General features: G+C 39.5%; 1 protein-coding gene across 1 annotated transcript in view; it reads right to left on the bottom strand.

Annotated features, from left to right (window-relative positions):
* Positions 1-26,684, bottom strand: part of ENPP1 (ectonucleotide pyrophosphatase/phosphodiesterase 1) — a 75,544-nt gene that overhangs the window by 31,658 nt on the left and 17,202 nt on the right. Inside the window, exons 2-9 of the mRNA XM_018567681.1 lie at positions 16,563-16,635; positions 14,679-14,795; positions 11,260-11,385; positions 8,900-8,960; positions 7,850-7,947; positions 5,427-5,506; positions 3,106-3,225; positions 856-965 (exon numbers count right to left, since the gene is read on the bottom strand). Of these exons, the coding sequence (XP_018423183.1) occupies positions 856-965; positions 3,106-3,225; positions 5,427-5,506; positions 7,850-7,947; positions 8,900-8,960; positions 11,260-11,385; positions 14,679-14,795; positions 16,563-16,635 (785 nt within the window). The remainder of the gene's footprint in view (positions 1-855; positions 966-3,105; positions 3,226-5,426; positions 5,507-7,849; positions 7,948-8,899; positions 8,961-11,259; positions 11,386-14,678; positions 14,796-16,562; positions 16,636-26,684) is intronic.

The raw sequence follows: 26,684 nt of genomic DNA, 5'->3' as shown, positions 1-26,684 counted from the left end.
TTAAAAGGAACACAGAAAACAGTGACCATCCCACTGAATGTGGGTAAGGGCATTCTTGTTGGTAAAGGAATTAAAATGGTGCATATGTTTGGGTTATGGAATGCCTGATTTAGGTATATGTACTGTACTAGAACTAAGTGCAGCGTTCTATTTCTATTTCAATACAAGGACATATGTAGATCCATATTTCAGCTTTTGAGCACTCGCAAAACTCGGTAACTTCATAGCAAATCATAAGATAACAGGGAGCAGCAGGGGGATGAGCTGTGTCAGACAACATTTCAGTAAACACACATCCCAGGAAATGAATACTACTGTACAAATGCTAGCATTTCCCCATCTATATCATCTATGGCCCATCTTTATAGTCCAGAAAGCAGGTGCTGACTTTAGACCAGGGGTAGGCAAACTGTGGCCCTTTAGCTGTAGTGCAACTACACATCCCATTAGGCATTGCAAGGCTGACAGCCACAGGCATGACTCACAGATGCATGATGGAATTTGTAGTTTCACCACAGCTGGACGACTGGAGTTCGCCTACGCCTGCTTTAGATGATACTTGAACAAAAATGCCACCAGCTTTTTGAAGAAAAATGAAAGCATTGTCATGGTGAGTATTACGATCTCTAGGTGAAAAAACCATTCAATATCCTTACACATCACTTACTGTAGCATTCATACACATATACATAAACATTTATCCAAGCCTCCGTGCACTTTAAGTTGTGGTATCTTTTTTTAACTATGGTATGACTTATGTGCACTTTGTAAGAGTGAGCTAATAGTGAACACTGTACTGAAGGTGGAATACACGATTCAATAATATGTGCTATAGCTATTACTATAATGAATTACCCATTGTATTCCTTGTAAAAGTTTGGATAAGTTCCATTGATCTTCACATCTGATCCTGGCCAAAAGTATGTTGCCGTCTTTAGCTCTTGATTCATAGCAGTTATCCATACCTATGAAAAGAAGGATTAAGTTAGATATTGCAATATAACCAAACTTTCATTTCCATGCTGCACAGGAAAATCCTAGGAAACCAAAACTTAAATGCTGTGAAATTCTATTGGCATTAATGTTGATGGATTCTACATGTCTCATATAGAATACAGAGGAATCACTATAATACGCATGCACTGTGGGATTGCATGAGAACAAGGATGTACATTTGCAAATGGAACATAATCCCTTAATCTATCTAAGCATATACTTGTGTTCATTGTATATCATGTGGTACCAATAGGAATACAGATGGCAATTAAAACCCGACATAAGGCCCACTCTATCTAAAAAAAAAACAACAACTCAGCAAAAGTTGCATTTAAAAGGGACACTAAACTCAGGCATTAACCCTTTCGCTGCCATGACCTTTTTTTTGCGTTTTTTTGCACATGTTATAATCCACATTTTAGGCCTGAAAATTACTTAAAACCCCCAAACATTATATAACATATTTTCTGAAAGCAAAGACCTTGTAGAATAAAAAGGTGGAAGTTGCAAATTTTTATGTCTCCCGATATTTGCGCAACTCTTTATCTAACCCAAAAACTGTTAGTGCGTCCATGAAAAGGTGACAAAATACGGCACCCCAAATTGTCCATGGGTCACGCTTTAAAAGCCTGTACAGGTAATCGGTTTAGAGATATCTGTGAGTATTGGCCCTAGAATTATTGCTCTGACTCTGGGGCACGCGGGGCTCCAAGCTCCCGTGATGGACTACAATCTCACGTTTGGTTTACTAATTTGTATTGAGATTGTAGTCCATCACAGGAGTAAGCTTGGAGTGGTGGCAACACACACAGGAAGCATCGGGAACAAAAATAGACAACTTTAATATGTAAATAATGTGCATAGGTGTTTTTTTCCAACAGATTCTTAAGCCCATGATTTCTTTTACACTATATTCCAGTTTATTAAAAATGAAAAAATAAATTGAGAACAAAAGTAAAGCCAATAGCAGCTCATTAGGTTTGATTTGCCTTTCATTTCATTAAAAAAAGTAAACAAGAATTCAGATGTTTTACTATGGGGAACTACTTAACTCAATTTTATCATATAAGCCCCTATAATGTCACTTCACTGAGCCTAAAAACACAAAAGGGCCTGTTCCCAACATAGTGTTGCACTAAATCGACATTGATTTGTTGAGCGCACGCTATCGCACAGCGTGCTGCACCGCATGCTTGGCGTGCTGGTGCGTTGTGTTGCCATTCATTTAAATGGCAGCCCGAAAAACCTGCCAGCGGGCGGGTGTGTGTCGCAGCACGGTGAAGCATATGGTAGTGTAATACCAGGTGTTGTGGTGAAAAATAGTAGTGCATGCATTGCATACCGTACCATAAATGGGAATGCATCAGCGAACTTAATGTGTGGTGTAGTGTGCTGTGTGATAGTATGCGTTAAACACACAGATCCAGTGCTGTTAGTGCAGGCCTTAAATGGTTACTGAAGTGAAGCAATACGGGGCTTAATGTTGGACACTTAATAAGGCTGAGACAATATGGTAGACCATATGAAAAAAAAGGGTTAGATGATCTGAATTGTACTATAAAGTGATTTTTAAGCATGCAGGAAAAATATTATTTAAAAAGGATTGCAAGAGGAGTTTTTCTATAAACACAATGAAATGTAATTCTAACCCTTATCATTATATTAAAAGTGATGTTGAAGTAAAGTTTTGGATAGAGTAGGAAGTGTTTAAAACCCCTTTCTGGTTTTTTTTTACATTTTGTTTCATAGGGAAGGTTTTCTTTTACTTCCTCTCTCAAAGACACAACCAAAAAATGAGAGGAAATCTCTTGAAAGTGAGAAAAAAAATTTCTTCCTAGACTGTTGTCACTTAAAAATGTGTTCACATTAAAAAAAATGTTCATCTATTCCTTTTCTGATGACAAGTGTAAACTTTGGATTCCCATCACTTTCTGTCCAGTGGACAATCTTTACCAGGATTTACAGAGAAGGGAATCTGCGCTGTAAATACACAACAACAAAACCTAACAGAGGTTTTAAAATGTTCACACTCTGTCCAAAACTATACAAAGTTTGGGGTTTAAATACACTTTAAAAATGCTCAAAATGACTAAATTTTAGTACACATACAGGTTCTCCTTGGTACCATGAAGACTTAAACTTCTCAGAACTTCTTAGTGTGAAAAAAGCATTTCTGTATGGGTCATACATTTTATTGTCCACAACACCATGCGACTCTGGGTAGAGGCCCTGCAATCAGAAGAACATAATAATAGAAATGTTATCCTTGCGGCACTGCTGGAAACTTTAAACTTTGTTTATGTGAATGAAAATAGACTTGAAGCTAAGTAGCTGTACTAAATGTTATCATATCTAAAGCCCAGCAAAGGCAGATATTTCTACTCACATTCAGATAAAAGGTTTAGGGGAATTCTGCATTGCCTATTTTCTGCCTTCCAAGCTTGGTTACTATCATCTCTGACTTGTATTACTTTTTACACAAATCTTTCTATAGAAATGTTTTATCACATTGTCACAATAGGCTTTGTTTATCAAAGTGACTAAAAAATGTCTGTCTATGTTATCTAATGATAGCATGTACGCCTGGCTTGGTCATGGAAAGGAAAAAGGCAGGCAGAAAAGATATGTGTTCACTGCATATGCTGTTAATTATTTGCCTGCTTTTGTTAGTTTGGTATAATTGTTTAACAGACGGCTGCAGGTGTTACGCAGCAGCCCACTTTTCATTTATCACTTACATGTTGGGTATGTTTCATACTGAAAACTTTAAAAAATTATACACTGTAATGATTGTTACATATATATATTGTTGCATATATAACTAATATATTGTTACATATAGAACTAATGGATCACTTTGATTGCTGAATTTGTGTTACTGAAATATACTACAAATCCATAGTATCTTTTTATAATAAAAAAATAAGATTTTTGTACTTACCGTAAAACCTTTTTCTTGAGTCCATTGAGGGACACAGGAATGTAGAATAGACTATGATGTGGGTTACACTGCCACCTACTGGCAAAACAAAAAAGCCAGCCTCTGTCTAACCTCACCTCTAACTGTTATGCCTCAGTTTTGTGGGAAAGTAGTGCATAAGGCTAAAAACACAGAGGGGCGGAACCTGTGTCACTCAAGTATTTTACAGTAAGTATAAAAATCAGATTTTCTGTATGGTCTATTGAGACACACAGGATTGTAGAGTTGTCTATGACGTGTGACATTCAAAAGATGTCCAACTGAGGGGTGGGCTTCACCACTAGGAAAATCAGCAGATGTGGAATTTTACTAGCACAAAATCACTGAATGTGGGGTTGAATGTGGGGTTGAGGAATAATAATTTACAAAATATGGAGAACAACATTGTCAAGGGGAAATGTGCAAAATCCCTCCAGTTTTCCAGATCAGGAATAACATACTCCAAGAGGAAATCAGTAGCTGAAGGCACAATAAGCTTCTACCAACAATATGTAGGACAACCAATCAGCTCACTTGAGGGAAATTTACGTAAAACAATACTAACTAAACAAAAAAAACAAAAAAATTAGACCAGCAGTTCCGTTAGACAATAGAAAGAAAATTATTGGTTTGCGCCTAAGCCTAGTATACCAAACCATTGGCTTCAGGAAAAAGAAGCTAGGACAGAAGAGATATGTCCATGATAATACAAACCAACTAGAAAACAGTCAGAAACTTAGATAAGGCATCTTTAATCCTTAACATTAGCACAAGGGATGTCTATAATATAAGCAATGTTCCCCGACAGGAAATGATCACTAAAAGAGACCAGTATGGAAATAAGGCTTTCCAAACAGAAAATTAAAATGGAAAGAGTAAGAATAGAATAAGGATGGCAACCACAAACCTTAAAAAAGTTGAGAGTGGGGCGATAAACAAGACCTGTAGTAGGCAGGGGTGAAGATAGATTGTAATGCCAATTGGCACACAACAATAGAAAATGATGAGAAGGAATCCATGCTATTAATATTCAAATAGTTTGAGAAATGTGGTAGCTATATTAAAAGGAGAACTATGAGGTGAGTGATTTCCACTCATCCTCATAGTTAGAGCCGACCTGTGACAAAGAAGCTGTCACAGGTCGGCTCTATTGATCAGGAAGTGAGCAGAAACATGCCGCCGATCCGCTCACTTCCTGATCGTCTCCCTGCAGTGAGCGGTGACGGGCAGTCACCACTCCCCGCAAGGATTCCCCCCTCCCCTCTTCGAATCCTCCAGCGCCGAGTGGAGGAGTGAACAGGTGAGGGGGAGGGGAAAGTTCAGGAGTTTTTCCAAATCAGCTATTTTGTCATAGATTGTTCATGTCTCCTGCCTTCTACAAATCCTTCAGTTAATAACCCTGTTTGTGATTTATAGAATACCAGGGACAAATGTATAAAATGGTGTGATATTATCAATTCAAATCACTTACTGTTACAATGCTGTAGTGGTTAGGAAAGGTTTTCGATGGATACACTGGTCTTAAGGCACGTGCATATGTCCCACATTTTTCTGAAAATATATTTAAAGCAGATTATAATATATATAGGTACAGATTGATAACCCTTCACTGTAGAACTTGAATAGACAGATCTATTCACTTTATATATTATTTGTCTCAATGGCCATGCTGTGGCTTTTACACAGCTATACACTTTACAATTTAAATCCATTTTAGGTGTACCAAAACTAAGTAGTGCAAAGTCCACTTAGACAACCCATTCAGTTTGTAAACACTCAGACAGGGTCTTTCACTACATAGGTGTTCATAGATCTAAAGGAGATTGTACAATCAGATGCATGATCAGCTTTCAGCTCACTGCAGCTACAGTAAAGAGCTACTGGATGCAAATAATTGCCTTAATGGTACCAGGGCAAATGGTCCTCCTTACTATTCATAAAAACAATCATCTTATAATATTCAAGTCTATTCTAACATGTTATTTCAAAATGTACTATTTAAAATAAGCAGCAAGAAAAGCAAATCATTGAAAGAGATTTCCGTCCAAAACTCAGAAGCAGTTTGTGACAGAAAAGTTACACTAAGGAGAAGTGACACTAAACTCAGGTGTTAAACCTTAAAAATGCATTCAGGTACCTTCACTATTAGCTTATTTGTGTATCACTGAGCTATAGATCCTCAAATCATCTCGGAATTCATGCTGACACTGTCCTTCCTTCTGGAGGGTGACTACTTTTGTTCCCCATGGTCCTTGTGTGTTATAAAGTAGACACCGCTCCAAGCTCACTCCCATGATGGACTACAATCTCAATACAAATTAGTAAACTATTTTAGTCCATCATGGGAGTGAGCTTGGAGATGTGGCTACTTTACAACACACACAGGGACCATAGTGAACAAAAGTAGCCACCCTCCAGAAGGAGGTACAGTGTCAGCATGAATTCAGAGATGATTTGAGGATCTATAGCCAAAAGTGTACTGGAATGCATTTTTAAGATTTAAAGTGACATTAAAAGGCAGATTTCCCCCCCAACCCCCAATCTGCTGTAAGGACTTACCTTATGTGATGCCTCTTGATCCAAACAGCTTCTTCCTTCCACTCGTTTTCCACAGTCCCTCCAGCACTAGTGCCGGTCTCTGAGTCCACCAGAGTCTGTCCAGCGTGTGCACTTCCGCCTGCGTCCATTGAGTTTCAGTGTCGCTCTACTCCTCTCCCCGCCGGTGATCTGGACTGCGAATGCGTCCAGCAACACTTCCTCACAGCTTCACAGCATTCGAGAGCCGGGAGCGAGCGGCGCTGACACAGGTAAGTTAGTTGGCAACTTATTTGCCAACTTTGTTTTCTTTTTTTTTTAAAGTTGGGGCATATACAGTATCTACTGCTTACTAGCAGTAGATATATGCCAAAAAAGGCTTTAGTACTACTTTAACTCCTGAGTTTAGTGTCACTTTAAGTATAAATGTCCGGCATTTCACAGCTTCCCCCCCCCATGGCCCATCTCATCTCAAGAGAACTAATGTGAGATATACACCAAAACATTTAGCTGATCATTTGTCTCTGAGCAGGAGAAGCTGTTTACGATAAAGGGTGGTGTAATTAGTTTTTAGAGACTCATCTGCCTAAATATAATGTCACTCCTATTTTAAATGGATGAGCCAGTGTAGACAAGAATATTTCAGTAAGATTATATGTACAAGAAAGATCCTGAATATGCATGCTTTTACTTCCTAAGCAGTAACATGCATATTCAGGAGAATCCAGATTGAACAGCTGTTGATGTTACAATTTATATTATAACAAATGCGACCTCAAAAGCGCAATGGTCGGGTCTTTTCTGCCCGTGCGTGCCCACTAGGGGGTGCGCGCGAGCAGAAAAAAAATGCCGTCTGGAGACGGCAACCCGCCAATGCTGCAGTGCCGTCCGTCCGTAGGTTAAATCAGTTATAAAGTGTAGTTCCACTTTTGCAGCCAAATTGGGAAAACACCTACGTTACTACTCGTATTTGTTACATATTTCCATTTACATGGCATAGCATTAATACAAATATTTTAAAACTTGCTGCTTACCTTTTACATTCTGAAAAGTCCTATAAAAATCTTACTTAGCTTTCCCTTTCTATTGTGTCACTGGGTCGCCTTGAGGAAAGGACCCTGTACGGCCCAAAAATCCTTGACTATTTGCCTATGTGACATTATTTGCAATAAATGATACTTTGCATGTCTGAGTGCTGGTGACCTATCATCAGATCTCCGTGGTTCTGTACAGCACCATCCGTGGCAATTGCTTCAAGCACCTATCTTATCTACACAACATTGTATGGTGTGCAGCAGGGACCTTCAACAACTAAAAAAAGTGAGATTTTTAATGTTTATCACTATGAGTAAAACATACTTAGCTTGCTGATCACGGGAAGAAGTTCGCTCCAGGTATGAAAGTATTCTGCTCTGAATCCATCCAGTGAAAATAAGATGACTGGAGGCTGAGAGAACCTAGAAAATACACAAAAACAGGTATAATGGATTATGATATATTTCAAGAATAATCAAAAGTGTTTTTTTTTTTTTAAAGAGATTATGATGTTTAGTATCTATACATTTTCTAATTAATTTCCAAAGAAAGAATCCTATGATTACTAATTTGCAGAAGTTATTAAAAGGAAGTGTGCTGCCCCCAGCGGTTATATGGGCCATGCAATTTCATTATTGTTTATTTACTGTGTATTACTATAGGTACTGTTGTGTGTTATGCTGCCACCTTGTTGTAATTTTTTTCTAGGGGTGTACCGATATCGCTTTTTCGGTATCGAATATGAGTACCGATAATTTTTTTCGGTGCTCGCAGATTCTGAATACCTATACCGGACGTCCCATTAAAGAAAAGCCATCTCGTATGTAATGACTCGATTCCTGATTAGCCGGGAAGCCGTCTCCATGCTCCCTCATCACCAGGTGACGAGGAAGCATGGAGCCGGGTTCTGGCCAATCAGGAAGCCGGGAGGCAGGTAATGACTCGCCACAAGGCTTCCTGATTGGCCAGCTTGCCGACCAAGCAGGAAGCTGGGCAGAGTGTCAATACACGCCGCCCGGCTTCTTACTTGGCCGGGAAGCCGGCTCCATGCGTCTTTGTCACCAAGTGACGAAGGAGCATGGAGCCAGCTTCCCAGCCAATCAGGAAGCCAGGGGGCGAGTCATTACCCGAGTTAAACTCTGTATTGACTTCATATTAATATTGTAATGCAGTAATCAAAGGCAAATTAAGACAAATAGGCACACGATCGTTTCCAGGATAATAAATGCCACAGATCAGCAGAACAGTGACTACACGGGGGGGGGATTTTTTTTTCTGGTTAGGTGAGAGTTCTAGTTAGTTGAATAACGGATAAGATAGAGTTTACTGTATTTGGTTAAGCTATCTGATGAAGATTGCTTGTAGTGAACTCACCCAGCTGGACAAATGGGTGTTTGCAGGTCTTCACATTTTTCTTCTACCCAGCTTTTGTTTCCTAAAAAAAAAAAGAAAGAAAGAGACTTTTCACAATACTTGTCTGAAGCTACACATTACAGAAAAATAAAACCCCCACAAAAACAGTTCTGAATCTAACTGTATTGGCTTGCTGGTTAATTACTAACTTAATAGTAATAACGCTGAAAAATTTTCTATAAGTTGAAATTAAATTGAACATTTAAATTATTATAGGCATACTTTTTTTTATAAAGGAAAAGGACTACATGGAGAGTGCAAAACCAATATAGATCAAATTTTACTTGAATATGGTCAAATCATGAATTAAGGGGCAAGTATTGGGAGAGTAATATGTACTCCTCCTAATACCTAGAGCCAATGTGTGACACTGCAGCTATCACATCACAGGGGAGGGGGTGGGCACAGCTGGTTCTGGCTCTAGAGAGGCAGAGTCAGCTGTCAATCAGGCAATGGGGTAGACGCTGACAGTATTGTTGGGATCTTTCCCGGCTGCAGCGAGGCTCTGCACTGTCAGCAAATACTAAATCTACTCCTCTGACCCAAAAGAGGGCTAAAGCCAAAAAAAGGTATGGTTTTAGTTCTCTATTAAAGTGACATTAAACCCTCAGATTTGTTAACATAAAACAATACTGTAATGTGTGCCTTACTGTAATCCATGGTTGTTTCCCTTCTCTTTGCTGCTCTTCCTTTTAAATCTGTATCTCTTCTCATGCTGGGCAGAACTTCTGTTTTGCAGCAGACTGCCTTGTCTGAGGAATAGATACACGGTGTCTGTGTGTACGTTTGCAACCTGAGCCAGCACTACAGGAAGAGGCACTCAGCTGCAAAGGGAAGTTCTCCCCAAGCATGAGAAGAGATACAGATTTAAAAGGAAGAGTAGCAAAGAGAAGGGATACAACCATGGATTACAGTAAGGCACACATTACAGTATTGGTTTATGTAAAGAAATCTGAGGGTTTAATGTCACTTTAAGTGAAATTTGTTTAGCAAGGTTAACTACACTTTGAAGATACATTTTGTTTTTCAAGATCTTATTAAAGCGTTCTGTCTGCCAGTGTTATCTCTTTGACCAGCTTTGCATAGTGAATTGTTCAACAGCAACAAGAAGCACAGAGGTGAGAAGAGGAGTTCCAAAGTTAAAATGTCAATTAAAGGTAGCATGACTAATGGTGACTTCAGCCTTGAAGGGAGACTATCCTGCTAGAAATACAGAGCCTTCCATTGTTCACCTCTGCTTCTGAAAAAGATAGTTCTGTCTGGTTTTGGTGACTGCATGCTTCATCTGGGTCAATGGTTGAGAAAGTACCAAAGTCAAATTATCAGCAATAAAGTCAGCCAACTGGCTTTTTCAGATTAAGGTCACGTGGAGATGATATGGACATGGAGGTGCATTACTCCCAGCAAATATTGCCATTGAGGCAAAGTTTAAATTGCATTGATCACTTTCAGAGAAACCTTTAGGGGTTAAAAGCAGGAAAGACACCCTGCCAATAATTATCCTATGCCAATAGCTAATTCTACATTAAGAATACCATTTAAGGAAAAAAAAACTCATCAACTGCATAACCAAGCTGGTTGAGGACAAGGAATTCTTAGGATACTTCTATATAACCACTAATTGAAGGCTCTACAACTCCAATACATAAGGGGCATTAGCTTTACACAGTGTCAGGATTTCTAGATGGGAGAATGATAAGCTAAGCAAGCTGTGGCCCATTCCTCAAAAAGGCAAGGGGACAGGTACCTAGAGGGCAGCAGCTGTCATCTAAGCTGTGATCTAAAACAGGAAACCGCCTGTAAAAAGTGATAATAGCTATTTTGTTGTCATGCCATAACACAGTGCTTCTTAATATGGGGTCCCGCAAGGGAACAGGGGGGGTCGCGATCTGAGTCCCCGGCCAGGACCGCCATCAGGGGGGTACCAGACGGCCGGGAAGGCCTGGGCTCCAAGCAAGTTTTTTTTTATTTTCGTTTAATGTGTAGTGTAGTTGTTAAGGTCGCGGGTCCCCCCTGTGCACTTGGTATCTTCCTGAGCACATGCACGCAAGAAGGTTTTTTTTCCCCCATTGACGGAGCTTTCTTTTGGGGGGGGTGGAGCAGAGGAGAGAGCCACTGACAGACGCTAGGGGAGGGGAGAAACACCGACCAACGCTGGGGGAAAGAAGGGAGAGACACCGTCTGATGCTGGGGTCACGTGAAAATTTCCTTAGCCAAAAAGGGGTCACGAGTGGAGAAAGTTTAAGAAGGCCTGCCATAACGCATGCCAGAGAAAAATATCCACATTAGGTTTTAATCAGCTTATTACTAGACTGACTCACCTCTACAAACAGAATCATAATTAATACAGCAGTCATTTGCGTTTTTACAGTCATCAGAGCAGGAACACAGACTGCCAGTTAACCTCTTCTCGCCACATCGTAACCTGTCACATGTCCAGATGTGAGCTACACAAGAAATAACACCATTTAAAGAAAAAGTGATTAAGCTTCTTTTTTTCAGTGGGTTACATGTACTACTTCATGTACTACTTTATAGTTTTTCTGTTTCAAAGCATAATGGTGGTAGATCTTCATAAAAGTAGTGGGATGTGATTATTTTTCCTCTTGGCAGAGTAAATGTACTATTTTCTAAATCTGAGCAATTCAAACTAAGCATGTGAATAAAAAATACATGATCAGAGGTTACTTTCAGTGAAGACCATATCCCAGAACAATCAGTGGATCTACAGATACTGGCAGCTAAACGTACAGGTATATTAAAATCTCAGTTTTTCTCATGTGCTTCCTCAGCCTTCAAGTTGGTCAGTGAGGCTGACATGAAATGTTCAAAAGGGAGGCCCCAGAAATGGGAGAGATGGCCCCAAACTCACCAAATACTGGGAAAAAAATGTTTTTTCCATTGTTTTGACATGTAGTCTCTGAAGGTAATCCCTGCATATTTATTTTTTATCAAGTACTCAGTTTTAATTACTCATGCTCGTAACAAGTTTACTTTAAGTGCAGTCATTCAGTAAAGATATTGATCACAATGTCTGCTATCTAGCATATCCATCTGCATTTCACACAGATGACATTTTCGCAAACAAGCAGATAAATAAAAACAAAAAAAACAACATTACATATGGCTTGCAGGTAATTTGTAATAATATAGAGTCAGAATTAGTGTTGACTAGTTAAAATAAGCAGTATTTTCCTATTATTGATGAAAGATTGGAGAGAAAAGAGAAAATCTTAAGCATGCTAGAGTTAAAGCCCAACTCGCAGGACATTAAAAGGTTTCTCTTGCAGCACTGCTGCCCCCACACAGGGTTAACTGGTTGCTTTGTCACTAGGGGACAGGAAAAAACGGTTTTACTTACCTGATCCGCTCTGGCTGACAACTGTCCCTCGGAGTCCTCACATAAATTGCAGGCATTGTACCTGATGTCAGCGGTCCTTCAGAGTGAAGGGGACAAGAAGCTGCGGGGATGGGACTAGTAGCCTGGAGGAAGCCAGCGGAGCAGGAATCAGGGAAGTAAAACAGCTTTTTATTGTCCCCTAGGTAAGTGAGCAGTTAAAGTTAGAATAAAGTCAAAAGGTTTTTAATAAATTCCAAATGCTGATTAAATCACTTACAATGGATGCCACTTGATGTGCAAAAGTTTAATTTCCTGCAGAATCAGCTTAGCCCTTATTTACTGTTTTAGGGTGGCTCCTTTCCATTGCAGGGTCCTATGGAGACACCCTTGTGTGTGCTCGTAAGCTGTGTGTGTCTCCACAAACACACAGGTACAGCAAAGCAAAACATTCCCATGCTTCCTGCCCCCCCTCTCCTCCAAGCTAGTAGATGAATGGCTGCTGGAGACTGCTCTGTCTCTTCTGATCTTGTACTGGACAGGAAGTTCAGGAAGTGGAGCTGATAGAGTTGTAGCCAGCTGTCCGGAAACATGATGACTAAGAGCTTGGACAAAAATGTAAAGAAATACTTTGCTGGGCAATGTATATTTGTTAAATCTGGATTCATTATTGAAACAAAGTTTGAGAGTTTAATGCTACTTAAACCCTTAAGTGGGGGGAAGTCATAATGTAAAGGTAAAATGTTTTATTTCCCTGGAGTTGGGCTTTAATTAGTTAACTCTAATCCAACAGTCTTAGGGCCTGGGTCAACAGACTTTTGTTTGCTTCAAATGGGTTTTGCATTCCCTTACATGTCTATGGGAATGCAAAACCCACTTGAAGCAGGTCAAATATAGGTCAGAATGAAGATAATTGCAAGTCAAATGCACGCATCAATAAATTCTGAATTCCCAGAAGTGTCTCAAACTGAATAGGAGAATGTAAGCAGAATGTCAAATGTATGCAAACATGTCAGCATATACAATACAATGCAAAACAATATACAATAAAACACAAAACAGCACGTTTAGATTTTAGATAGAAACTAGAGAGCTGTCGGGCAATTTTACGTTTAGCAAACTAGAGTTATAAAGCTTTGATTGCACATCTGCATTTTCTGAAATACACAAAAAATATACTGATGAAATATTATTAATGCAAAATAATGCAAATGCCCAGTGAAAGCTGAAGCTGTAAACTATTCTACCCTATTATCGTATTTTCTTGTTTTTGTTGTATAAGAAACGCATAAAACTGGTAGTAAATAAAGAAATCTGAGATCCCTCCCTTCCTGTTGTCTTCAGAAATTATTTTTGTTGATCAATTTAAATTCGAAATTAGTGTTAGAGTTGGAGAAAGTATGTTCCTATATCAAAAACTTGATTACTGCATTTTTTGAGACAATACATTTTTGGCGAATATGTGCTTTTAAATGTATATCCTTTACATACCGTAGGAGAAGTAAAATTATGATGCTATGTTGACAGTCAGGGTTTGTGGTTTTTGTTACTAAATGGTGCAGTTTAGTAAAACTGCAAATTTTGAACATTTTTGCCAGTACTGTAGTAAAGTCACAGCACCTGGTAATTATGAAACTTAAACCTGCTGCCCACAACAGTAAAAGGTAACAGAGAGAACAATAAGCCTCAAAATACTGAAACCAAATGGATTCAAAATATATCAGTTGTCCAGTCATAGTACCAAAAACCAAGTAAATGTTGGTAGCCAGGCAGCAAATGTACAAATTATGGAGCCCTATTTATAGAAAAGTGTTATGATATAAGTGGACCTATAGGTATCAATTTATAAACAATTTGCAGAGCCGTTTGCTTTGCTAATATCTGTGTACATTCATTTTGGGCATATAATGCCAAAAACAAATGTTTTACTTTATATATTTCTCCAGTTTGAATGTATTGTCTTGTAATAACAAATTTTTGTCACTGGAAAAAGCTGAGGGGCATAGGAAATATATACAGATTATGTATTATTATTAAATACATATAAAATATTTCTTCAATTATTATTAAATACTTAATTAAATTACTTAATTAACTTATTTATTAAATACTATTTATTTACTACATTAATTATACCTAAATATAACCTCTGTGTAAGTCACTCCAGAATAAGCACAGGTGGCTCCATGGAGGGTAGCCAGGTGGGTACTTCCTAAAGCTTGTGCTATGTCTCTGCATCCTGCATCGTCAATGACATTCAACGACATTGAGAAGCAGCAACACGTTATGTTATGCCAGCAGTTGTGTTTCAGTATCACTAGATAACAGATGAAAAGGAGTTGGGCAACAAATATGTAAATGAAAAACACCAACTGCTTAGCAGGTTAGCATCAGCTTTATTACCTGGTTGTATGCATAAATCTTCATAATCTAAACAGCAGTTTCCAAGCTCAACACAGGCACTATCACAGCGACAGCTTCCAAATTTTCGTTCAAGGCACCTATTTTTGCAGCTGTTAACTGTAAAAAAAATATTAGAATAGGTTTTATTTATTATTGTAATATAGAGATTTATTTTTATGTTTTCCTATATATATATATACCTATATACATCCTATATAAAAGAAAAAAAGCTGATGTTCTGACTGCCTCACAAATTTCTTGAGGTCCTAAAATGCTAGGACAGTACAAAACTCCCCAAAATTACCCCTTTTTCGAAAGTGAAAACCCCAACGTGCTGATTTTTTGCCACAATTTTTTGGGGGAAGAAACATACTAGTATTGAGGTGGTTTAATGTTGCCTCCTGAAGCCATGTAGTAACCTAGTGTGCCACTAAAGCCACACAGTGCTTTCAGCATTACTGTTTAAAGAATTGAGTCCACCTACTCGCTGTCTTTTTACAATACGGTAGTAAAGTGGTTGAAGTATATCTAAAGCCAAAACTTTTTTTTGAATAGGGTAGGGAATGGTTAAAACCCAGTGGGTTTTTTGTTTTGTCATCTGTGACCTAGTCTTGAGATCTTTATTCACTTTCCAAAGTTAGTTAAGTGTCCTCTTAGACAATTGTCACAGGAACAAATGTCCCCATTGGAAGATTTCTCCTCTGTTCTATTGTGATGGCAACTCAAAATGTTGGACTCTCGCTCACCTTCAGTCCTGGTGACAGCAGTCAGCAGGACAAATGAGAGGGTAACTCTCCCTAGCACAGTTGGTAGTTGTGGGTAGATCCAAAGGTTGTACAATCAGAGTGTAAAATGTGTGGTCAGCTTTCGATCGACCAACAACTATTACATATATATTTAACAAAATAAAAATTAAAAATATATTTTATAAATACGTGAATTTTTAGGTAGGTCGAAATAGGAAACAATTTTTGTAACTCTAAAGGAGATCTCACAGAGATTTTGCAATTGAAATGTGTATGGTTGGCTTAAAGAAGAACTCTGGGGAAAAAAATATTTGCCCTTGCAATGGGTCTACCCCTGCACTGCAAAGGTTTACAACTCATTTTTGTCTAGGTGCTAAAAGAAAATAAATAAAAAAAAACTACTGAGCCGGCTTGCTCTTAGACCAGTCCCTAGAGCCTCTCTCCCCCTCCTCTGCAGTGTTCCAAGAATCCTTGTGTCATCACATTCTAAGTGTAGAGACGTGAGGACACTGAGAAACATTCCATCTGTGCAGTGGAGGAGGAGAGTGAGCAGCTTCAGTGAGCAGCAGGGAGCCAGCTTGGCAGTTCCAAGGAATATAACTGGGTTGTTTTTTTTAGCACCTAAACACAAATGAACAGTTAACCCTTGCAGTGCGGGGGTAGCCCCACTGCAAGGGTTTGTACAATTTTTCCACAGGGTTCTTCTTTAAGTTGCTACCAAATCAATTTCTAAATACCATTTTCATATTTCCCATTTTGATAGAGGGTAGGAGACCCCTCCTGCTTGTACACACAGCAGTGTACGACTCTTGAAACACAACAGTTAAAGTTGTGGTAAACCCCTGGAAATGAACTTTAAAACCTTCTTCCTGGGATAAATGATATCCTGTTCCAGGTCACTACTAAACTTACTAACTTTAGATGGAAAGTAAATTCCAAAACCACCAGTACTTTGAGTAATGTTCATTACTGATAGTGTATTTTGAATAATTGTCCAGGAAACTATCAATAAACTCCCATTATGGCATTGTCCAGACAGGACTTTTAATTCCTAATGTGATAACATATAAACCACTTTGATCTAAGCTTGGTTCTGGAAGACATTATGTTCCCTTTAACAAGAGAGATTATTTGTTACCTTCCCTGGAACAGCTAGGCTTAAGTCCAAATATGCATCCCAGGATGGCTGTTAATATGCACACACAGATTACCTAGAAAGAAACAATGGAAAATCCACAATCACATAACAAATATTTGCCTTTCTTTTGTGTTGCTTGTATGAATAAAATACAAGGTTTTGAAATTTGGCCTGCTCAGCTTTTCCCTGGACTTTTTTTTAAATAAGAGTTCTAAAGTGCAGTAACCCATAACAACCAAACAGCAGTCACTCTGCTGCAGACCAGTAACATATGGCATTCAAATAACGGTTGCTATGGGTTACTGAAATTAGGAATTATCACAAAACAATTCAAACCTGTATTGAGAGACCTGTATTGGGTTAACCTTCTTCAGAAAATGTTAGTTGTTTGACTATCAGGCTGGTCCAAAGGCCTTGATACTTTTTGAGTTGCTGACCCAAGCAAGCATGCAGAAACTAAAAGGCAGGACTCTTCATTTGCTTGTTCTGCATCACTCAGTGACTTAAAAGCTACTAATGCTAATCCTGAGACGAGAAAGAGGTACACCTTATGGTACAAATTATATAATCAAAGGACACAACCCCTGCCACGCCTCCAGTGACATGGATCACAACTAATGAATATGAAAAACTGATTAGTTAAGTTTTCACCACTTTTCTTTTTGCTGGCCTTTTAAAATAACAAATGCAATCATTATGAGGGTTATTCACAAAGCTGCCGAAGGCAGCCAAGTGAATGACCCACCTGACGTGAAGTGAGCCGAACGCTGTTTGGCTATTCACTTCAGGCTTGTACAGCTGTTTTCTGCCATATATCGGCTGGCTTCAGCTGCATTTCAGCCAGCCGAACATGCTCTGCCTGTGAATAGCCCGTACAGCAGCCCTTCGGTTCAGTCGGAGCTACGGCTGATCCTTCGGCTAGCTTTGTGTATAACCTCCTTAGGATTCTGGATAAAAAGTTAAGTGCAGTAAAACACTTTTGATATCTGTAGTTTCTGATTGCTTGAGAGTTAACTAGTAAATCTCAAGAAACCACCTCATGGTGCCTCCCCTCACCCACGGCCCCATTTGCCAGCCGGCTAGATACCACATCTGACAGGCAAATGAGCAGTAGCCAGACTGTTATTGGGTATTTCATATTGCAAGGCCCTGCCCATTGACCAGAGGAGCAGACCTAAGAGATAAAATTCTCTCTCAGGTCCACTCCTTTGTTCAGTGGGCGATGCAATAGCTGCTATTGGCTATTTCGAATTGCAATAGTCAATAGCAGGCTGGCTATTGCACCCCCCTCACTGAGCAGAGGAGTGGACCTGAGAGAGAACTTTCTCTCTCAGGTTCGCTCCTCTGCTCAGTGGGCAGGGTTTCAATAGCCAGCCTGCCATTGGCCATTTCAAATTCCAATAGCAGGCTGGCTATTGCTCCCCGTTGTTTACATTCTGCTGCCAACCGTGGAATCTAGCCGCCAGCAGCAAGATGTAAACAAAGAATTTCCTTAGCAAATAAAATATTTTAGTTGCCAAGGACATTTTTTAGTGTGCCACACGCAACCAATATTTTTTTAGTGTGCATCAAGCCGCCAGCAAAAAAAATAGTCTTCAATGCCGGATAATGGGGAATTTGCTGTATTTACATTGTATTGGATCTGTGGCAGGCAGGATCTGTATTGTATGTATTGTATTATATCTGTGGCAGGACCAGCTATTCAAGCAAATGTTTACTGTAAAAACGCCACGCCTAAAACAGGTCATTGTCTGTCACATGCCTGCAGCAGTCAGAATTGTGTTTCCGGCTCTATTTATCTTGACTTTCTGCCTAACTTCAGCTACTATTAGGCCCCCATGGTGATGGGCTTTGGGTTTGTCAATGGTATCCATTTGAGATGCTTCTGAAACTATTTGTGGCTTGGTGTCACCACATTAGATGAAGACAAGAAGCCACACCACAGATTTTATCCTCTTCACTGGATTTTAAAGCATCATGCCCATTGCCAGAAAGCTATTCACTATCTGGATGATTTCCTCCCTATAGAATCCCCAACAGAGTTCCTCATGACGTAAACAGTTTATTGGATACGTTTAAGGCCCTCAATGTCCCTGTGGCGGCCCGTAAGGTGGAAGGTTCCGAGCATATCATTACCTTTCTGGGCATTACCTAAAGTACTATTTCTGGGCATTACCTTAGTAATTAAGGGAAGCTAGTCTCCCACAGGATAAGTTAATTAGCATCAGGGATGCAATGCACTCAATGGTCATTTCTCCAGGTTGCTCCAGGAAACAACTGCAGTCCGTATTAGGTATCTTGAATTTTGCAGTGAGGATTATACCAAAAAGGAAGGTCTTTTATTTCAAGGCTTTGTCCAGATAATCCACAGGTAATCACAGCATCTGCCATTACATGCAAATGACCTGTGAACGGCTGCGGGCAGTGGCAGCTGTCACTGTACAACGCCTCCCACCCACAGGAGATTTCATGAGTCTCACAAAGGATTTTGTGAGACTCAGCGATCTGGCTCTATTTGCATGTGTGAACAGGGTCTTACTGGCAACAGGTAACAAAACTTTGTAATGGGGGAACTCAGAAAAAAAAAAAAAAAGACTGTTGTGTTATTTCTAGTGACAGAGAGCATCATATATGTCAGCGGCTTTTTTTTGCCTAAAGTTCCACTTATAGCTCATTCTGTTTCCGGATTACTGATTATTTTTACAAATTTTTTGATAAGGTAACCACTCATTATACATTTATCTAATCCTCTATTTGAATTTCCCAAGTTTGTGGCAGGTTTACTTCAAGTAATAAAAATAAATACAAGGTGGTGTGGAACATTTAAAAAATAACTAGACTCACAGTGTGTTATGATTGATTTCTATGAGGTCATCTAGTGCTCAGTTCAATGGAGCAAATAACATGTTTTATTTATTAAAGAGCAGGATAGGGAGGAGAACATCACATACAGGGTTTCCAGATCATGTAGGAATCCAGTATTACTTTCCTGGCACGGAACAGTGCTCCTTTATGAACCAACGCTTCCTGCGTCCCACAAAGTACTGGAGCCAAAAATTTATATAAATCAAAATAACATTTAATCCATTTAACTTATGACTGTATGTATAATATATCTAGTATGGAAAGTATGATAGCCGTTGCATAGCTTCTTATCTACCATACTCATCGCTAACAGCCCAGTAACCAGCCAGGTGCTGTTAGGTAAACCCTACCATATAAAATGATAATGACTCCAGGCAACAGTTATGAGGCTTAATTCACTAAGCTGTAATAAAAGCAATTTGCCATTATGCTCTGTTATAAAAGCCACAGAGCTGAAGATAACAATCCTTATGAAAATATAGGTTTGTTATTGCTTAGTGAACTGAGAACAAAAGCATGCAAGATCATTGTGCGCTGCTAGACCTATGAACTAGAAAATTGGCATGGGGGATTCACTGACTGAAACTCATTTTTAATTTTTATCTTTTGGGCAAGCCAGTTCGGTCATCGGTAGTCTTCTTTTCTTTTACAGTATCTTTGGCAGTTATGTATTAACCACAAATATACTGGGAGGGGGGCATTGATTAATTCTGTCCACTTTAAGGCATTGCTAAACAAGAGCCGTGTAATTTATTACAAGGTTACTTGTAGTTAAACGAGAACTATAGCCAAACCTTTTTTTGTCTTTAGTTCTATTTTGTTTTACAGGAAAACATTTACTTATGTACTCTGTGGATCCAAAGCGGGATCCACTGCCCGCTTTATGCTGACAGAGCAGAGTAATGCTGCAGCCGGGAAAGATCCTGACAATATTGTTGGGATCCACCTGGCTGCATGATTGACGGCTGGCTCTGCCTCTCTAAAGCCAGATTCAGCTGTGCCCACCCTCTCCCCTGTCTGTCCCGCCAATGAGCAATGGAGGAACAGAGAGGCGGTCTCTGCAGGGAGGATACCGTACTCAGAGATCAGTGGTTTGTGATCACTCAGTTCTCAAGCTAAAGAGCCAGCATATGACAGCTGCCGTGTCACATGCCGGCTCTAAGTATTAGGAAGAGTACATTTTACTCTCCCAATAGTTCTCCCTTCATTCATAAATTCTTTCCTCAGCTGCTCTAAAGTAGCACTGTGACAGAATTAGAGCTGCAGCCAACGATTATTTAAAAAAATTGATTTGCTAGCCGATTAATCGGATAAAAAATAAAAGAAATGTTAAAAAATGGCTCTAGTGATGGGACTACTAGTTTGTATTGAGATTATAGTCCATCACAGGAGCAAGCTTGGAGCTGTGGAATTAAAAAAAAAAGTGTGGTGTGCAATATAGTGAAATGGAAAGTGTAAAATTATACAGCAATAAATGCAGAATGGCACCGGCTATAGAGGACTACAACAAATCCAAGCAATAGTACATTATAGCTGGCGGTGTTCTGCATTGCGCTGTATAATGTACTATTGCTGGGTGACAGAGGGAGAGGGCTAGCAGACAGTGGATGTGCTGGTCTCCATATTACTATGCACAGACTGGCGTATCCACTGACAGTCTGCCAGGGTAGCTGTTGGCCAAATAAAATCTTGTAGAGGGCCTGTAGTGGCCCATGGGCAGCAGTTTAGAGACTTCTGGCTTAGAGTGAACATTTGTCCTAACATCCTTCAGTAATAAATTTGTCTCATAGCTTTGCAAACTGTCACATTTAGCTGTCCAGAAATATAAACACACAGGACTGTAAACCTGTCACAGATATTTTGCTGAAGGAAAGACACCCTGATTTGCCACATAGCAATTTGCTAATTTGCTTGATAAATGTTCCCCATTGAGTTAATGTTTATTTCTTTGGCAAGGAGTCAGGCTTTTGTTTCTAGTGCCATAAGGCATGGCCTCCAGAACCAGTCTCCTACCAACAGGAAGCTAGCTCTCTAACGAGATCAGGTTTAAATAAGAGTAATGAATTTTTGTATGATCCATAAAGCTGGCTTAATGCAAGCATGAAGATGGTCCAAGACCTGTGATTAGAAATTGGGCATGGGCTGCCAAAACATTTTCGTGCACCTTCATTTTCTAATTAGGATTTTTACACACTATTCCTGTATGATGAGGCTTCCAATGACTCTTTATACAAGTGGAGAATAGCAGGCGGAGGTTCTGGACCCACCAAATGGAAGATCCCTGGAGCAAAAACAGTTATGACATCAATTGCTCACTGATCCATGAACCTCCAGGGATACTTTAGAGGTGATGCAATAGTGAAAATATTTAGACTTGTACATAACAATAACATTCACAGAAGGTCAACTGCAAGAGTAATAGGCAGAAGGGTTGGAGAGTTTTGATTATTTTTTTTTCAGTATGATTAGTGGAACCTTTGCCAGGTTTTTATTGCAGTCTGTGTCCACTATGGGTAGATTTCCCCTCACTGTGAGATGAAAGGCTGAACTCTAGGCAGATACGAAAGAAAGAAAGAAAGAAAGAAAGAAAGAAAGAAAGAAAGAAAGAAAGAAAGAAAGAAAGAAAGAAAGAAAGAAAGAAAGAAAGAAAGAAAAGAGAAAGAAAGACGCTAAGAAGCTTCTCATTGGTCAGCACGGTCAGGTGATGGTATTGGCCAATGAGTGCTTGCCATTTGCGAGCAAAATTTAAACTGAAACACTGTAGCTGCAATGCTTCCGTTTGGGAGGAAACTGAAGAAGCCGTGATCCAGTAACCACAGTTGCAATGCCTTCCAGGCTTGAATGCAAATATATTAAAAATCCCTTTTTTTTATTATTAAATATGCATGTCTTTATTTTTTGCAAAAGGTGAACTTGGCCTTTACAATTTTACCACAATGTGTGCTCCTCTGGAAAAGCAACTGGATTAGCAGGAAATGAGAATACTGGGGGATCACCTGTGCACAAACAATGTACAGCGTCCATCCCCCCTGTTGACACAGTTTCAGGGAATTAATATTTGAATGTGTGCTGGAGGATTTGGATTTTCTATGTGCTTGAATTAGTAGCTTATTGCTAATACTACAGTGTATTTACCTTTAAACACAAACACATTATCCAACCACATGTCAAGGCACCTGCCATAGAGTCAGACAATCAGAAGCAATGGGCCATATTACACCGGCTCCGCAGTCATGCTTCAGGTAAAGCTGTTTTACACACAGAACAGATCGAGATAAGATGCCTATAAAAATACAACATTATATCCCTTACAGCCAGGGAAGGTGCTATCTAAGACTTTATTTGGATTGCAGTTGCCATGATGCTACACATGTGATCAGCTATGACACCAGCCATTTCAGGGCTTGAAAGTTTGTTTGAAAGCTGAAAAAAAAGAGCACACTGGCAACCTTGAAAGTTGGCATGTCTTAAAAGTAGCTGTTTTGCGAGGTTTACATTGGTGGGTAAAATTCCTCTTTAAATATAGACTGCCTGGCAAAAAAAAAAAAGGTTGATTACTGCACGCATTCGCCATGTCATCATAGTGATAAGCTCATGCAATGTCACAACATTTATTTCTGTCCAGAGTTGCAATAATTTTTCGCCAAGATCTTGCAGTGATGGTGGGAGAGTTGGACCACTGCGTAAAGTCTTCTCAAGCACATCCCAAAGATTCTCAATGGGGTTAAGGTCTGGACTCTGTAGTGGCTAATACATGTGTGATAATCATGTCTCATGCTCCCTGAACCACTCTTTCACAATCTGCACCCAATGAATCCTGGCATTTTCATCTTGGAATATGCTCGTGCCATCAGGGAAGAAAAAATCAATTGATGGAAAAACCTGCTCATTCAGTATATTCAGGTAGGCAGCTGACCTCATTTTTGGGGGGGGGACATAACGTAGCTGAACCTAGACCTGACCAACTGAACCAATCCCAGATCATAACGCTAAATCTAGGTATTGACTTTTTTGGCCTGGCAGTGTATATTATGTTGAATGGTTAACCATTTTACTAGTATATACTGGGGTTCTACTTCAAAGCATAAGTGCAGTGCCATTTATGCCTCCTTACTTTCTAATAAATATTACATACAAATGCCTTAGCACAAGGAGTCTAGCTTGTCGTTATGCTCTGTGCATACTCCATACAAGAGCCAAGAACAGAATGCCAGCCAGTTAGTGTATCTCCTGGAGGCAGGCCTGATATGAGGTCTGTTTTCTTATGTATAATATACAGAAGGGTTGAGTGGGGGCATGAGAACACTTTATATAAAAAGTGTTTTTAATATTAAATAGATCTATAGCATATCTATAGATACACAGTTATTCATTTTGGATACAAAGGAATAGTTAAAACCCATGTCTGTTGCGGAGATTGTCTCCCACTTACTGTCCTGAAGGAAATCTGTCCTGAAAGAAAGCTCTCCAGAGCAGAATTCTACTCTGAAACAATTGGAACTGGAACCGGTGTCTCCATTGATTTCCCCACTGTTCTTGTTCCAGTTTTAGATTTCACATCACCTTCTGACCTACAATGGTCATAGACAGCCAAAAAAATCTGACAGAGGTTCTCAATCTTCTACAAATTACAAAATATTTTTTTAAAGGTTTTGGTTTGGTTTTTAGATACCCTTTAAGTATAGACAACACTCAAATATCACAAATCAGTAAGAGGAGTTGCTTTGTATAAGCTGGACTAACACTAAGCACCAACACATATACCAAATACAAAAAACAAGGTAAGTTTACAAAACATATCGAATTGCTGTCTGTGAAGTTTTCTTATCATACCACATTTTGTGCTGAAAAGCTATGATGTTTACTTTGAAAAGAGCTTAGTCAACCTCACTTCCCCAGCCATTGAGCTATTTTAGCACAGAAGCCACAAACCCACATATTCCTTCTTGTGCCTAAAATAACAATGTTTATCTGAAGTCTTTTTTTGTTAGAAATAAACAGAATGGCTATGGTAAATCAAATGCAAGAGTTGATTTCGAATAAGAAATACCTATGACATAAACATAAATATAAGGGATTCGTTATATGTGTATCATATTTTATCAGTAGTAGAGAATGTCACCGACAGCTGAAATTTTGCTTAAAGCGTTTCTAAACCCTCTGTTTTTTTGCATATATCTACTGCTAGCAAGCAAAAAAACAATTTAAAAGCGGTTTAAACTTACCCTCGTCTCCGCCGCGCGCTCCCATCTGAAAATCCGAAACTGCTCGGGCGGCCACAAAGCATCTTGGGGCGGGCGCATGCGCAGTTCGGATTTTCGGCTGGGAGACGAGGAGAGACGCGAAATAAGTCTATGGACGCGTGCACCCGCATGCAGACACCGTGGGACAGGAAGTACCAGCAAGGACAGAGGAGTCAGTGCTTGATCGGACAACCGCCGCAGCACTGGAGGGACAGCTGAAAGCGACAGGAAAGAAGAGGAAGATCGGATTAAGAGACATCATTTAAGGTAAGTGCTTTAATTAACATTGGGGGGAGGGGAAGAAAATTTGACTTTAATGCCACTTTAACTTTTTTTATTGCCTAAAAAAGTCTCTAATTCAAAGTATGGTTATTGAATGTTAAAGATAGACATTATCTACAGCGGATACTTCTAGATAATTGCAGGCTTTTTATTCTCTGCATACCGTATTTTTCTTTTTTCCCCATATTCTTCTCATAGCAGCCATTTTTACTAAGGGCAGATTAATATATCTCCCTTTTTACTTCCTGGAACTCTGGTACATGTGAATAGGGCATGTCACTAGGACATGCACATCATCTCAAGAGGAGAAATGCCTTTCCCTGAGATCTCATGAGATTTTGCAGTTTACAGATGAGATTACCCAGCAATGCTCTGTCCCAGGATGCATCACTTAGGCACAGTCAGGCGAGAAAGAGAAGAGAAAACAGAAGCGAGCAAGCGATTGCCGTGGCGGTAGTATTCCATCCCTAGTCCCGCCGGCGAGGCACCATTGCTGACATTCCACTCGCCCCCCCGCAATTTTCACTCGCCAATTGCGAGGGGGCGAGTGGAAATTTTGAGGCCTGGGCTACATCACTTATACCCAAGAGGACCAGGAAGTGGAAAAAACTGTATTTATAAATAAAAGAAAAAACAATTTATCTAATGAATGTAAGGTGATTTCTTATCACCATGTAGAGCTGACTGCTGATGTGATTCTTAGTGATAGGGGATAAAGATCTGCCTTCTGCCCCTAAACTGGCCAAACACCTGATTTAATTCCCCCATCCATACTAAACATGAGATTCTTCCCTGCCAGGTTATTGTACCTGAACAGTGCATGCATCCGTTTGGAAGAGGGTGCTGTTTAGCTGAGAATTTTCAGACTATCTCCTTTCAGAGGCCTGGGGGGAAGTAGGGGTGTTGCCAGAGTTTCATGCTGACATTTGATTCTATATATAAAAATAGTTTTAACCCTTTTGAGCAACAATGAAGAGGGAGTGTATGAGCTCCCAAAAAGGTGATGGTTTTCTTATCATGTTTTTTTTTTTTATGAATAAAAAAGGATTCTGCAGTCTATCTCCACTGTTGTGGAACCCTATTGCAATCTACTGAATTTATATTAGGACCTCCCAATTTGCCTGAGGGTTCTTTAATGTATGTGAACAGCCCTACCTAAGCGATTCAGCTTGAATAATGAAACAATCACTTTAAATTCCCAGAGGTTAACAGCAGGGAGAGGATGGAACCTCTCAATAGTTTTTATTTCCATCTGCATTTCCACTAAAAGGGAAGTTCTCCTTTACTTCTGTCTTGGTGAACTTAAAGGGTAAACAGGCAACAATAAAAAACTGAATGGAGGTTCCTACCCCTCCACACTCAACCAAAGAATGTTTTAATTGCTGTCTCTTTCTAATATTATTAATTAAATTAACAAAAGGGTTTTGCTGGTTTGGGACCTTAACCCTTTCGCTGCCAAGCCCTCCGGAACATTTTTCAAATCAGCTGGCCAAGCCATTTTTGCAATTTTTTCCTATTGATTTGATTTTCAACTGCTGGGTTGCTAGCGTTTGTAAAAGACCCCCCAAACCATATATTTTCTGAAAGCGCAGGCCCGGTAGAATAAAAAGATGGTGATACTAAATTTGTAGGCCCTGCGATAATTGCGCAAATGTTTCTCAAATTAATATTAAACAAATAAAAATACACAATTCAATTGTTAAAAACACACCAAAATTAGTATCCGTGCACA

This window comes from Nanorana parkeri, unplaced genomic scaffold (assembly GCF_000935625.1).
Source record: "Nanorana parkeri isolate BGI_ZX_2015 unplaced genomic scaffold, ASM93562v1 scaffold1083, whole genome shotgun sequence".
Classification (NCBI taxonomy): domain Eukaryota; kingdom Metazoa; phylum Chordata; class Amphibia; order Anura; family Dicroglossidae; genus Nanorana; species Nanorana parkeri.
The sequence above is the reverse complement of the archived record's forward strand: the minus strand, read 5'-3'. Positions and strand labels throughout refer to the sequence as shown.